We start from the raw sequence: 14,365 nt of genomic DNA on the forward strand, positions 1-14,365 counted from the left end.
CAATATTTGTTCTGTCATTTCTGGAGGATTAAATTGAAATTGCAACCAACTTTCTATGGCTTGTTTTAGAAATAGTGATATTTGGGAGATTATTTCCTTTTCAAATACCTGAAAGTGAGGGGTTGTAATCTGAATAAAGGGAAAAAGCCCCTTCTTGAACATTGGGTGAGACAATCTTACTAGTTTGCTAGAGAACCATTTCAGATTTAAGTATAATTGTTGTATGACTGAAGCTTTTAGTGATAGCATAGATAATGCTTTAATATTTAATAATTTCTGTCCTCCTAATTCATATTTAGTATATAAATAGGCCCGTTTAATTTTGTCTGGCTTGCCGTTCCAAATAAAATGGAATATTTTTTTCTCATATAATTAAAAAAACTGTTCGCTAGAAGTAGGCAAGACCATAAGCAAATAGGTAAACTGGGATAATACTAAAGAGTTAATCAGGGTGATTTTTCCACAAATTGACAGGTATTTACCATTCCATGGTAGCAAGATCTTATCTATTTTTGCTAATTTTCTATAAAAAAAAATCGAAGTGAGATCATTTCATTTGGGATATGTATTCCGAGTATATCCACATCACCATCAGACCATTTTATTGGTAAACTACATGGTAATGTAAAATTTTTATTTTTTAGTGATCCAATATGTAATATAGTACATTTATGTATCTAGATCCTCTATGAGGCTGTGGAGGGATTAAAGTTGTGGATTTAAAAGAAAACATGAATCGTCAGCGTACAATGACACCTTTGTTTTTAAGCCCTGGATTTCTAATTCCTTGATATTATTGTTGGATCTGATTTTAATAGCTAACATCTCGATGGCAATAATAAATAGATATGCCGATAGTTGACAACCTTGTTTCACTCCTCTTGACAGTTTAAAACTTTCTGAGAAATAGCCATTATTTACTATTTTACACCTAGGGTTACTATATATGATTTTAACCCAATTTATATGAGATTGTCCAAAATTGAAATGCTCCAGGCATTTATATATAAACCCCAGTAGTACTTTATCAAATGTCTTTTCGAAATCTGCTATGAATAGTAGGCCTGGTTTCCCAGATTTTCCATAGTGTTTCTATTGTTTGCCTTATATTATCTCCAATGTATCGGCCATGTAAAAAACCTGTCTGATTAGAATGAATAATGTCCGACAATACCTTTTTAATTCTATGCGCTATACATTTTGCTAGAATTTTTGCATCACAACACTGAAGTGTAAGGGGCCGGCAATTTTTGAAATGGACTGGATCTTTATATTTTCCACTTGTATCCTGTTTCAGTAATAATGAAATCAGGCCTTCTTCTGGAGTGTCTGATAATCTACCATTTAAATAGGAGTGGTTAAAACATGCTAATAACGGTCCTCTGAGTATATCAAAAAAGGTTTGGTATACCTCGACTGGTATGCCATCCAACCCTGGAGTTTTCCCGGACTTAAAGTCTTTAATTGCATCCAGAAGTTCCTCCTCTGTAATTTCACCTTCACATGAGTCTTTCTGTATGGCTGTTAATGTTACATTATCAATAGAAAAACAATATCTACATTTTGCTTCAGTTAGAGGAGATGGAGGCGACTGAAATGAAAACATATGCTTAAAGTACTTTGTTTCCTCCTTCAAAATATAATTTGGTGAATCATGGGTGACTCCGTCATTTGTAACCAGTTTCAATAAATTATTTTTGGTAGCATTCCTATGTTGAAGATAAAAAAATAATTTGGTGCATTTTTCCCCATATTCCATCCAGTTTGCTTTATTTCTATAATATATTACACTTGATCTTTCTTGAATAAGTTTCTCCATTTCTTTTTGTTTTTCCTTAATTTATTCTGAGCCTCTATGTTAGTTTTTATTGCTATCTATCTGTTCTGTTAGACCTTCTATTTCCTTTGTTAGTGTGGACTCTTTTGACCTAAATTGCTTTTGTTTTCGAGATGAGTACTGAATTGCATGGCCTCTAAAGGCACATTTAAAGGTGTCCCATACAATAAGGGGATTTGCTGTACCTATGTTATGTCGGAAAAAATCAGTTATAAATTCCTCTGTCCTAGTTAAAAACAAGTTATCATCCAATAGGCTTTGATTAAATGTCCAATATCCTCGCCCACGTGGAAATTCAGTAAGAGTAAAGTATATGCCAATTATATGATGCTGTTTGATGATTGGTTGTGGTTGTTTGATGGTTGTCTTTGTGATCGTGTCATACCGATAAACACCATAGCAAAAATCTGCTTTATGAGTGTGTGTGCATGTGTGAGTGAGTGACGGGGACCAGTGGGGCTCAATAGAAAGTGCCTACACGGCCTCAGCGCACGTCACTATTTTCAGCTACTTCCGACCCTCACCTCACCTCAACCCTGACCTTTCACCACTTAATAGCTACACACACAGCCTAGAGGGAGTGATCAGGATGTTTGGAACTAGCCAACCACTGTTTGTTAACCCGCCGCAGCACAGTTCTGTGTTTTCAGCAGGGGTTATGAATACAGTGCAAATACCACTAAAACTGGGATCTTTGCTTCTGCTAGTGGTGAATGGGGAGGGGGAAATGTATCAGATCTCTGGCAGTGTCAATACACACTTACGGGTTTCTCTCTCTTTGTGTGTGTGCGCGCTCTCGTGTGTTCCTGTAGCCTACCTCTCAGGCCTGCAGGGCATTCACAGAGGAAGCCATCGACGGTATCATCACACACCCCGCCACCGCACGGAGCCGACAGACATGCGTCAATGTCCTCCTGACACAGGCCCCCTCCTATCCCCTTGGGACACACACACAGGTACTCTCCGCTGCCCGCCGGGAAGGCCACGTTGGTCACACACGTCCCGCCGTTCAAACACCCACAAGGCTTCACAGCCACCTGAAGAGACAGATGGACAGACAGAAGGACAGAGAGACTGCTGTTACATACATAGCTTTCAACATAGCCAATTAAATGCCATCATACTCAGCCTGTTATATGAACAGAATAGCTTCATATGGTCTGCTTAATCACAGCGTATGGCTATTTTCATTTTCACTTTCCCTAGATCCTCAACTCTTCTCACTGCTAATAAAGAGATAAATACCTACTCTGACTCCACAATACCCTCAGTCAGAAAACCACCATCTGCTTCCAGCTCTCTGATAATAATGGAAAGAGAGCCTTGTATTACTGTTTTATACCATGGGAGTTGATTATCAGCATCATATCACTGTCTTCTTTATTACTGTCAGTGTCAAGCCAGACCTGGGCTCACTAGGTAAGCTGCAGATACTTTAGTTGTCTCACAGCTTTGGGGTAAACTGTTTTCTTACCACATGACCAACTATGGGCATGAGCCTGTGAATGTGAAAATCATGGGTTGTAAACTTGTCACACACATCCCATGGTAACCAGTGTCCTCTCCAGCTCTAAGCAGACAGACATCACGTCAACAGAGGATAGGCATGTGTGGAGCTGTGGAGTGGAGAGAGACACATCCGTGATGAATGCATATGTTGACTGATGTCTGTTTGAGGTCTGTTTTCAGGCTTTGGGGGCTAAACTGTGGTGCACCACCCACCCAGGGAGGGAGGGAAAGAGGGAGGTAGGAAGCTTCAATAAACTGTTTACAAGTCAATCCCTCCCTCTCCCCACCTCCTTCCCCCTCCTCTCTCCATCCCAACCCTCTCCCCCCCTCCTTTTCTCCCCCCTGCCACCCTCTCCTCCCACTTCTCTCACCTCGACAGTGTAGCTGCTCTGGGCATTGCACTCGTCAGATAGCGTGAACTCGAAGCTCTGCCGATCCTTCCCCTGCATCTCCACCGGATGGACTTTCCAGATGAGAAGGCCGGCGGGGGAGAGCGAGGCTTCAGGAGGGCCCTGCTCCATGAGAAAGAGGAGCGCCGAGCCCTCGGGGTCTGCCGCCGTGAACTGGAACACAAAGTTCTCCCCCACGAAGGTGCTGAGGCCCCCCTGAGGCTGGTGCAGGTTGGGGGGCTGGTTGACTGGGGGTAGGGGGGAGAGGGAGAGAGAGTGATACAGAGAGCGAGATAGAGAGAAGGAGAGACAAAAGATAAAACAGAAGAAAGTATTCTCTTTTTGTCCACCGTGGTTGACAGGCAGTATTCATATTGTACTCCAGCTTATTGATAGGGTAGTTCCGAGCACACAGGGGAATTGAGGGGGAGCTAGTGTACTGTAGTCTACTGCAGACAGCATCACTGACACTGTGAAGCCCCAAAAGGCTGTCACAACACGTTAGTGTCAGGGGTGGGATGTAGGGAGGGAAGGAGAAAGGGAGAGAGATAGAGGGAGAGAGAGGGGTGGGATGGCGGGAGGGAGGGAGAGGAAGAGGAAGGGATGAAGGGTAGGAGGGAGATGGAGGGGTACAGTTTCTCTACAGGGACACAGAGACATGTGAAGACAGGCTCCTCTGTTGCAGAGTGCTGTTAGACAGGTCCTGACAGGTATAGAAACAGAGCCCTTGCAGATGGCCTGCTCTCCTTTGATCTAACACTGGGACAGAGACTGATGACACAGCTAATGGGACCAGGCACCTTCCTCAGAGCTGAGACCCAATGACAGACAGTAACACAGGGACAGGCTGCTTCAGAAACACACAGCCCCTAAGAAGAGAGAAAGACAGAACCTGTGCAAGGTCTACTAAGAGACTATTTTCTCATATGTGTGTGTGTGTGTGTGTGTTATTGTGCGTGTGTGTGTGTGTTTGTGCATGTGCATGGGTGTGTTTGCAAGTATAATCCAACAATATAACCTTCAAAGGGAAATCTGTTCAAAGCCCATAAATGAAACTTCCTGACCTATAACTCAACTAAAAGAGAATCACTTCGTCTGAGTCATAAAAGTCATAAAACTCCAAAGCTCTCAACTCCATCAAAAGTGCCTTGTGCCAATCATGATCAATCTTGTCTGACTGTCCATTATTAATCCCTATTACCCTATTAGACGGTGTTAATGAAGTGAACCATGCGGCGTAAAGATATGGGAAGCATCTGTAGCCCTGGGTGGGTGGGTGTGCTGCAGGCGGGTAGGCAGACTGAAAATATACCTGAGGAGGAGTAGAAAGAGGCGGGGGGAGAGGAGGGAAGGAGGGAGGGAGAGAGAGGGGGAGAGAGAGAGAGAGAGAGAGAGAGAGAAGAGGGAGGGAGGGAGGGAGGGAGAGAGAGAGAGAGAAAGGGAGGGAGGGAGGGAGGGAGGGAGGGAGGGAGGGAGGGAGGGAGGGAGGGAGGGAGGGAGCGAAAGAGAGAGTGTCTCTCCTCTCTATACCAGTGTGTCAGCTCCCCTCCAAGTGAAAATGTATGACTGTGGCAAGGGCACTGCTATCTATCGTTTCCTTCCCTCATTCCTCAAGACGGTCACCTTCCACTTTAGTCTTGGGGAGAATCTGAATTGCATTTCTATGATCCTTCGCGTCTTCTCTCCTCGCCTCCTTCTCAAAAATCATTGGATGAGAAGGTCAGAGGTACAACATGTTGATCCCATTGACAACATGTTGATCCTTTTTCAAACCTTACATGCCAATCACGATCACCATAGCTGTTTGCAGTCTGTTGTATCAGTGTGGAGTTTGAGACTTTTCAAGCATATTTTGTTCCACAATTTTCAGCAGTCATTTTCAATTGAGTATGCATATAGACTGATTTGATTTACCTTCATTTACGGACCATGTGAATTTGGATGTGTTTGGGTTACAGAGGAGGCAGGGGCTGGCGGGATTGGAGTCTCCTTCAGCAAAACACATTCCATCTATATTACATGTCCTCTCCTGACAGAGAGAGAGGGAGAGAGAGAGAGAGAGAGAGAGAGAGAGAGAGAGAGAGAGAGAGAGAGAGAGAGAGAGAGAGAGAGAGAGAGAGAAAGGTGAAAGAGAGAGACAGACAGACAGACAGACAGACAGACAGACAGACAGACAGACAGACAGACAGACAGACAGACAGACAGACAGACAAGACAGAAAGAAAGAAAGAAAGAAAGAAAGAAAGAAAGAAAGAAAGAAAGAAAGAAAGAAAGAAAGAAAGAAAGAAAGAAAGAAAGAAAGAAAGAAAGAAAGAAAGACATTCACTGTTACTACATTTACTGAGATAAGAAATAGGAATACAAAGGTGCAGAGATGAACTAGTACACATTTATGAAGCAACTATTTTTAAAGTGTCAGGCAATACGAGTTTCTCCATTTATAGCACTAGGACATATCTGAGCCTCTCTCTGGGGACCACAGCAGGAAATGAACAGAAAACAAACACTAACAAATCCATCTCTTCCGAACGTAACTCAATTTGATTAAAACATCATTGGCAGGAGGAGCTACAGTAATCCCCTGTGTGTGTGTGCTTGCGTTCCAATGTGTGTGTCTGTATGTGTGTGTGTGTGTGCGTGCGTGCGTAAGTGTGTGTGTGTGTACTGTATGCTGTGTGTGGGGAGGACATTCATAACATCTGTGGTTTAGAATAGACATCCATGGACGTAGGGAGCTCTGAAAGTGATGTTGTGAGTGTCTGTTTTAGTCATCCCAGAGACAACCGGTATTCCAGAGCTTGGTTTCCACTGTACAGTAAACCCAAGAGTAAAGATGTACAACAATACTTCACTAAACATGTTGGACAACATGTTCAACAAGTACCCTGCAGACATTACGAGACGGCCTGTTTTTCACTTCTCTTCATAGGAATATCTTATGTCTTACTCAGTGGTAAAGAGTTTTCATAATACTGCATGGTTTTTAAGGGAAAAGTATGTGTGTTTGTGTGTGTGTACGTGTGTGGTTGTGCATGCATGTGTGTTTGTGTGGTGTATAGTAGTTACCTTTAACTTACAGAGTCCGGAGTGGGTTGGTTCACACACCTGGCACACACCATCGTAGATTGTTAGCACCTTGGGCTCACTGTACTGAGAGCCGTCATTGGTCACCTGAGACAGGAAGGAACAATACTGTAACCAACCAACACTCAACACACTCTAGTCCTAACCAATGGAGTTCAGACATTCATATCATATAGGAGGGCTTCCTTGTCTTGAGCTTGGTTTGGATGGTCAAATGGTTTGGTGGTTTAGCTAAGTAAATCATTTAATATGATTACATAAGTTTGAAGCTCATATACTAAAAAAAATCAAAAATAAAATTGATATAGGATTTGAAATTCATGCTGATGCACACTTGGACATTTTCACAGCATCCAATACAAATATACCTCACACTTCTAAGGGACGGGTGACTCAAACTCCCCTAAACCTTGTAGATTAATGGCAAAGCCAGGGCTAAGGTAGGTGATATTGGACTCATCCTCTAAGCCCACTAACCCAGGCTCACATCATCCACTTCAGCACGCAGACCTGACTTTGGGCTAACCTTGGGGGTGAGGAGAGAAGCCCCACGGCTCTGTCTCCTACATTGAGATTTATGCTAATGTCTTCTAATACAGCAGTAAACAAACAGCGATCCCAAACCACTCAGGGACATGCTGGAACATGATATATAGGCTATATACCAGGCAAGGAGAAGGTCAGGAACAGGGCAAAGCAGAAGACTTCAAGTTGACTTTGAAAAAGTGAGCCATAATCACAGTTTCTTGCAAGGAAATGAGGTGACTTTCCATGTGCTTTAGTAAAATGAATGATGAAATGAATTAACTTTATTGAGCTAACTTTACCAGATGGGAAATACTGTACATAACTTTACCTTGACTTCCCAGCGAGCGTAGGGTTTGTCATCCAGCATAAAGTCTACAGCGTTGACAGTCATCATGCTGTTCAGTGAGGGGATGGAACAGTCTAAAGCCTTGGAGCTCAGGAAGGTAGCTCTGGTCCTCTGCTTCTCTCCCGGAACCCGCTCACCATTCAGGTACTAGAGGAGAGAGAGAGAGAGAGAGAGAGAGAGAGAGAGAGAGAGAGAGAGAGAGAGAGAGAGAGAGAGAGAGAGAGAGAGAGAGAGAGAGAGAGAGAGAGAGAGAGAGAGAGAGAGAGAGAGAGAGAGAGAGAGAGAGAGAGAGAGAGAGAGAGAGAGAGAGAGAGAGAGAGAGACAGACAGACAGACAGACAGACAGACAGACAGACAGACAGACAGACAGACAGACAGACAGACAGACAGACAGACAGACAGACAGACAGACAGACAGACAGACAGATAGACAGATAGATAGATAGATAGATAGATAGATAGATAGATAGATAGATAGATAGATAGATAGATAGATAGATAGATAGATAGATAGATAGATAGATAGATAGATAGATAGATAGATAGATAGATAGATAGATAGATAGATAGATAGATAGATAGATAGATAGATAGATAGATAGATAGATAGATAGATAGATAGATAGATAGATAGATAGATAGATAGATAGACAACCCTCAGAGCATGGGAATAATATGTGTCTAATGTGTAAGCAATTGATAAGTCTCTAATTACAATGTTGATAATGACTGAACCCCAGCCTGTAGAGTAGTAGTTTGATAGACCAACACACTATCACAGTTTATTTTGAAATAGACAATTCGTGACAGGTGTATTACACGTTTTTCATCACAGCGCATTTGGTGTGTATTACACGATTTTCTTTCTTCATAACGCATTGGTGTACATTACATGAATTCCAATTTGTTGTGGCTAACGTTAGCTAGTCTAGCTAGGTGGATCATGTTAGCTAGGCTAAGGGTTAAGGTTAGGGGTTAAGGTTAGGTTTAGGGGTTGAGGTTAGTTAAAATGCTAGCTAAGCAGTTAACAGGTTAGGTTTAGGAGTTAGGATAAAGGGTTAAGGTTAGGGTTAGGGAAAGGGTTAGCTAACATGCTAAGTAGTTGTAAAGTAGCTAAAAAGTAGTAAGTAGTTGCAAAGTAACTAATTAGCGAAAATGCTAAAGTTATCCGTGATGAGATTCGAACACACAGTCTTTGGGTTGCTAGACGTTCGCGTTATATGCCAACCCATCCTCCCCGACCAACCTCCCTCCTATCGTTTTTGCCTTAAGTAACCTACTGTCTTTATCTGTGATTGAAATGCACTGTATACAAAATCGTATACTGCACATGAAAAGATTGTGTCTATTTCACAATAATCTGTGATACTGGGTTGGTTAGACAGACCCAATCACCCACCACCTTCTGCCTATTCACATAGATGATATTGGAGTCCTGTTGTGAACTAGCAGTTTACCAGTCTGTCTGAGAGATGATGATAAGGCCTACTGCAATGAGCCCTCTGTAACACTCTGGCTCCGGGACTTTTGGATTTGAGCCAGGGTGTATTTGTTTTGTTGGGTATTTGTTGTGGGGTTGGTTGTAAGGGTGTATTCGGTTGGTTGTGTTTTGGGTGTGTTAATTGTGGTGTCGTGTGACTCCCAATCGGAGGTAACGAGTGTCAGCTGTCGGCTCGTTATCTCTGATTGGGAGCCATATTTATTCTGAATGTTTTCCTGTGGGCATTGTGGGTTTTTGTTCCTTTTGGTCAGTGTACCGTAGGACTTCACATTCGTCATTTGTTTGTTGTTTTCGTGGTTGCTTTTATTTAAATAAAGTCATCATGTTCACTCCACGCGCTGCGTATTGGTCCGTTTCCTCAGACGATCGTGACAGAAAAACCCACCATAAGAGGACCAAGCAGCGTGTCAAGCGGCAACAGGACCCAGCTCCAAAGGTCTGGACATGGGAGGAGATTTTGGACGGAAAAGGGTCCTGGACTTGGGAGGAAATCCTGGAGGGGATGGATCGCCGTCCATGGAGCGAGACAGTGGAGAGGCGACGGAGAGAGGAACAACGGCGTCGGCAGGGCCATCGTCGGAGGGACGAGAGGCAACCCCAAAAAGTTTTTGGGGGGGCACATGGCTTGGGCGGTTGGGCAGCAGGAGGCTGCCACAGGGAGATGTGGAGAGAAGGCTATCGGATTACGGGAGCCATTGGCGAGTAGAGGAAGGGAAGTTGTTGCGGCACGGCGTGAGAGACTGATGTGTGTTACCAGTCCGGTCCGGCCCGTTCCTGATCCCCAGTTAAAGCCAGTGGTGTGTGTTCCCAGTACGGACCGGCCTGTTCCTACTCCACGCATCAAGCCCACGGTGTGCGTCGCCAGCCCGGTCCGGCCTGTTCCTGCCACCCGCACCAAGTCTACGGTGTGCGTCGCCAGCCCGACCCGGCCTGTTCCTGCCACTCGCACCAAACCTACGGTGCGCGTCGCCAGCCCGGTCCGGCCTGTTCCTGCCACTCGCACCAAACCTACGGTGCGCGTCGCCAGCCCGGTCCGGCCTGTTCCTGCCACCCGCACCAAGTCTACGGTGCGCGTCGCCAGCCCGGTCCGGCCTGTTCCTGCCACCCGCACCAAGTCTACGGTGTGCGTCGCCAGCCCAGCCCGGCCTGTTCCTGCCACCCGCACCAAGCCTACGGTGCGCGTCGCCAGCCCGACCCGGCCTGTTCCTGCCACTCGCACCAAACCTACGGTGCGCGTCGCCAGCCCGGTCCGGCCTGTTGCTGCTCTCCGCACTAGGCCTTATGTGCGTCCCCAGGGTCCAGCATGCCCTGTTCCTGCTCTCCGCACTAGGCCTTATGTGCGTCCCCAGGGCCAAGCATGCCCTGTTGCTGCTTCCCGCACTAGCCCTGAGATGCGTGTCCTCAGCCCGGTACCTCCAGTTCCGGCACCACGCATCAGGCCTACGGTGCGTCCCCAGGGTCCAGCATGCCCTGTTGCTTCTCCCCGCACTAGCCCTGAGATGCGTGTCCTCAGCCCGGTACCTCCAGTTCCGGCACCACGCATCAGGCCTACGGTGCGTCCCCAGGGTCCAGCATGCCCTGTTGCTTCTCCCCGCACTAGCCCTGAGATGCGTGTCCTCAGCCCGGTACCTCCAGTTCCGGCACCACGCACCAGGCCTACGATGCGCCTCAGACGGCCAGAGTCTGCCGTCTGCCCAACGGGGCCTGAACTGTCCGTCTGCCCAACGCCGTCTGAACTGCCCGTCTGCCCAACGGCGCCTGAACTGCCCGTCTGCCTAACGCCGTCTGAACTGTCCGTCTGCCAAGCGCCGCAGGAACTGCCCGTCTGTACTGAGCCTGCAAAGCCGCCCGTCTGCCATGAGCCTTCAGAGCCGTCCGCCAGACCGGAGCCGCTAGAGCTCTCCGCCAGACAGGATCAGCCAGAGCCTTCCGCCAGACAGGATCAGCCAGAGCCTTCCGCCAGACAGGATCAGCCAGAGCCTTCTGCCAGACAGGATCAGCCAGAGCCTTCCGCCAGCCAGGATCCGCCAGAGCCGTCCAGCCAGGATCCGCCAGAGCCGTCCAGCCAGGATCCGCCAGAGCCAGCCAGCCAGGATCCGCCATTCAGTCCGGTGCTGCCCCTCAGGCCGGTACTGCCCCTTAGTCAGGTACTGTCCCTTAGTCCGGTGCTGCCCCTTAGTCCGGTGCTGCCCCTTAGTCCGGTGCCGCCCCTTAATCCAGTGGGGTTTAGTTGGGGGTGGTCAGGTGGAGGGGGCTACGGAAGCGGGTGGTGACTAAGGTGGGGTGGGGACCACGACCAGGGCCAGAACCGCCACCGTGGACAGACGCCCACCCAGACCCTCCCCGAGACTGTATGCTGGTGCGCCCGGAGTGCGCACCTTTAGGGGGGGGTACTGTAACACTCTGGCTCCGGGACTTTTGGATTTGAGCCAGGGTGTATTTGTTTTGTTGGGTATTTGTTGTGGGGTTGGTTGTAAGGGTGTATTCGGTTGGTTGTGTTTTGGGTGTGTTAATTGTGGTGTCGTGTGACTCCCAATCGGAGGTAACGAGTGTCAGCTGTCGGCTCGTTATCTCTGATTGGGAGCCATATTTATTCTGAATGTTTTCCTGTGGGCATTGTGGGTTTTTGTTCCTTTTGGTCAGTGTACCGTAGGACTTCACATTCGTCATTTGTTTGTTGTTTTCGTGGTTGCTTTTATTTAAATAAAGTCATCATGTTCACTCCACGCGCTGCGTATTGGTCCGTTTCCTCAGACGATCGTGACACCCTCCTCCTATGATCGGAAAAGGGAATCTAGAGCACCATAGTTTTGCTGAACTTTTTCAATTAAAAAAGACTGGTTTGGATCCTCAGAGAGATTTCACCATCCCGTCTGTGTTTTCTGTGTTCCCCACTGTGTTTAGTACAGCAACACTCTGGGCTGTGTCCTTATATGACCGTGACCATTGTCTGAGTTATGTTTCTCACCATCAGTCGTGTGAGGTGGCAGCCCAGGTTGGGAGAGTCGATGAAGCCGAGGCCGAAGACCCGTACGCTGCGACAGTCGAATGCTCTGATGTCACACAGACCACTGTTCTCCAGGTCTGTCAACTCTACGGGCTGACCTTAGGACAGAGGAAAGAGGGATGGGAGGGGAGAGAAGAAGAGAGAGGGATCATCAGAGTGGAAAGAAGGACTGGAATATGTTTAAATGAGGAAGCTCCAAATAGAAAGGCTCAATATGCAAGTCTAGTGCAATACAAGCCCACTCGCTGACAAACCAAAATGGAAGATTCACCAATTCAAGGGTAATGTATGATGTGACAAAATGGCACGTTGTCCTTGACTACAACACAGTTAGTAAATTCACAGAGACAGTCGCAATAAATACAGCAGCAGCCAGACACAAAGTCATAGCATTGGGAGGTCATGTTCAAGTGCATTGTCATGAAGCAGCAAACTGTTTTATAATACCTGCCAGAATGAGTTTAACATTTGGAAAAAGTCACTTTGACTCTGTCTGCATAAAGTACCGTACTAGTATGTCTGCCTTCTTTGATTCTAGTTTGATTCTACTTTCTACAGAAAACAATGTCATTAGTGATATTAAACTCTTGAAGTCAGTTGCATTTGCTTGAATAAGGTAAGATGCTATCCCCACAACAGAACGACAGAAAATCAACACAAAAGAGGAGACAATTCCCCTTCAATTTCCCCTCCCTGATCTGTGCTGTGGCCCAGGGGTAGACTTGATGCTCGCCTGGGATCAGTTGAGCTATTAGCTGGATTTATTGGTGCGCCCTGCCGTGTTCCCCTAGGACCCTGATTCAAGATCAGCTACTATAAATCACACAACACACAGAGAGAGGTCACGGGTGGATGCCCGGACCCCTACCTGGTGATGAACAGCATCCTACTGGGGGCCAGTATGAAAATGTATGCACTCACTAACTGTAAGTCGCTCTGGATAAGAGCGTCTGCTAAATGACTAAAATGTAAATGTAATACCAGAGTAGGAGTACTGATCTAGGGTCAGTTTTACCTTTTAGATTATAATTATATGGACCATAGGGACCTGATCCTAGATCAGCACTCCTATGTGGATGTGGATTGGGGTTACTCACTGTATCTAATATTAAAAAGAACTTGAGAGTGCAGTAGTCTAATGTTTTAGACTAAACTACAACATGACCAATAAACTGATTAAATCCAATTTAAAGATATTTTGATGCCAACATGCCCAACCTCTGAGCAGCTTTCAAGGGGAAGATAGGTTCTGAATACTCACTGATAGCCAGACTGCAGTCGTAGAAGCTGTGGCCAGGATAGCACTGACAACCCCAATCAGTGCACTGGCCATTCCCGTTGCAGAAGTTGGGGCAGCGCAGTGCGGTGAGTACCGTCCCAACGATCCCCTCAACCCCCTCCATCCCGACCCTGGCCATAGACCCCCCCAGCTCCAGGGCCCTCTGGGTCCGGTTCTCCAGTAGCCTCTTCTCACACTCGTTCTCCAGGTAGGGCACCAGAGCTTCCTCCCAGGCCAGGTCATCCTACAACATCAAGTTCAAGAAGTTCAAGTTTAACTGCACTCACATAGCAGTCAATGGAAACTGAAATCCATGAGCATACTGTACAATTGGCATTTGTCTATATAAATGCATATTTATGACTTGACAAAAGGACAGACAAGACCTATACTAACAAGTTACAATATCAACAATGGTAGTGTCCAAAATGGCACCATATTCCCTAGCCCTATGGGCTCTGGTCAAAAGTAGTGCACTATATAGGGAATAGGGTGCCATTTCAGATGCAGACACAAACAGAAATACCTTGAGCTGCAGGTCCAGGATGCACAGGTCCACTGCCTCATCTAGCCTCCGGCCCAGCAGCTCTCTACACACTGTTCCCACCGTGGAGTTCCCCAGGGCTAGCTGGCACACCTCCAGGGCCTTGACCGAGGTAAGCCCACTGGGGCTGGGCCACACGGGCTGGGCCACTGGTCGCTCTGCAGACAGGTGGTGGTCCTCAGGGAAGAAATAGGCTAAGCTCTCCAGGTCTGCTTGGCTCAGGGACTGAGAGGTGAAGATGGGTTGGAACTCGTACAGCGCCTAATAATGACAATAATAATAATAATAATAATAATAATAATAACGATAATGACAATAATAACAATAGAACAATTATTAAA

At 46.4% G+C, this 14,365-nt stretch overlaps 1 protein-coding gene across 1 annotated transcript in view; it reads right to left on the reverse strand.

Annotated features, from left to right (window-relative positions):
• LOC121556375 (von Willebrand factor D and EGF domain-containing protein) overlaps positions 1 to 14,365 on the reverse strand; it is a 55,418-nt gene that overhangs the window by 15,784 nt on the left and 25,269 nt on the right. The window contains exons 14-21 of the mRNA XM_045217361.1: positions 14,007 to 14,285; positions 13,463 to 13,724; positions 12,163 to 12,299; positions 7,676 to 7,840; positions 6,802 to 6,906; positions 5,650 to 5,764; positions 3,718 to 3,983; positions 2,655 to 2,874 (exon numbers count right to left, since the gene is read on the reverse strand). Coding sequence (XP_045073296.1) covers positions 2,655 to 2,874; positions 3,718 to 3,983; positions 5,650 to 5,764; positions 6,802 to 6,906; positions 7,676 to 7,840; positions 12,163 to 12,299; positions 13,463 to 13,724; positions 14,007 to 14,285 — 1,549 coding nt within the window. The remainder of the gene's footprint in view (positions 1 to 2,654; positions 2,875 to 3,717; positions 3,984 to 5,649; positions 5,765 to 6,801; positions 6,907 to 7,675; positions 7,841 to 12,162; positions 12,300 to 13,462; positions 13,725 to 14,006; positions 14,286 to 14,365) is intronic.

This window comes from Coregonus clupeaformis, unplaced genomic scaffold (genome assembly GCF_020615455.1).
Source record: "Coregonus clupeaformis isolate EN_2021a unplaced genomic scaffold, ASM2061545v1 scaf1027, whole genome shotgun sequence".
Classification (NCBI taxonomy): Eukaryota; Metazoa; Chordata; class Actinopteri; order Salmoniformes; family Salmonidae; genus Coregonus; species Coregonus clupeaformis.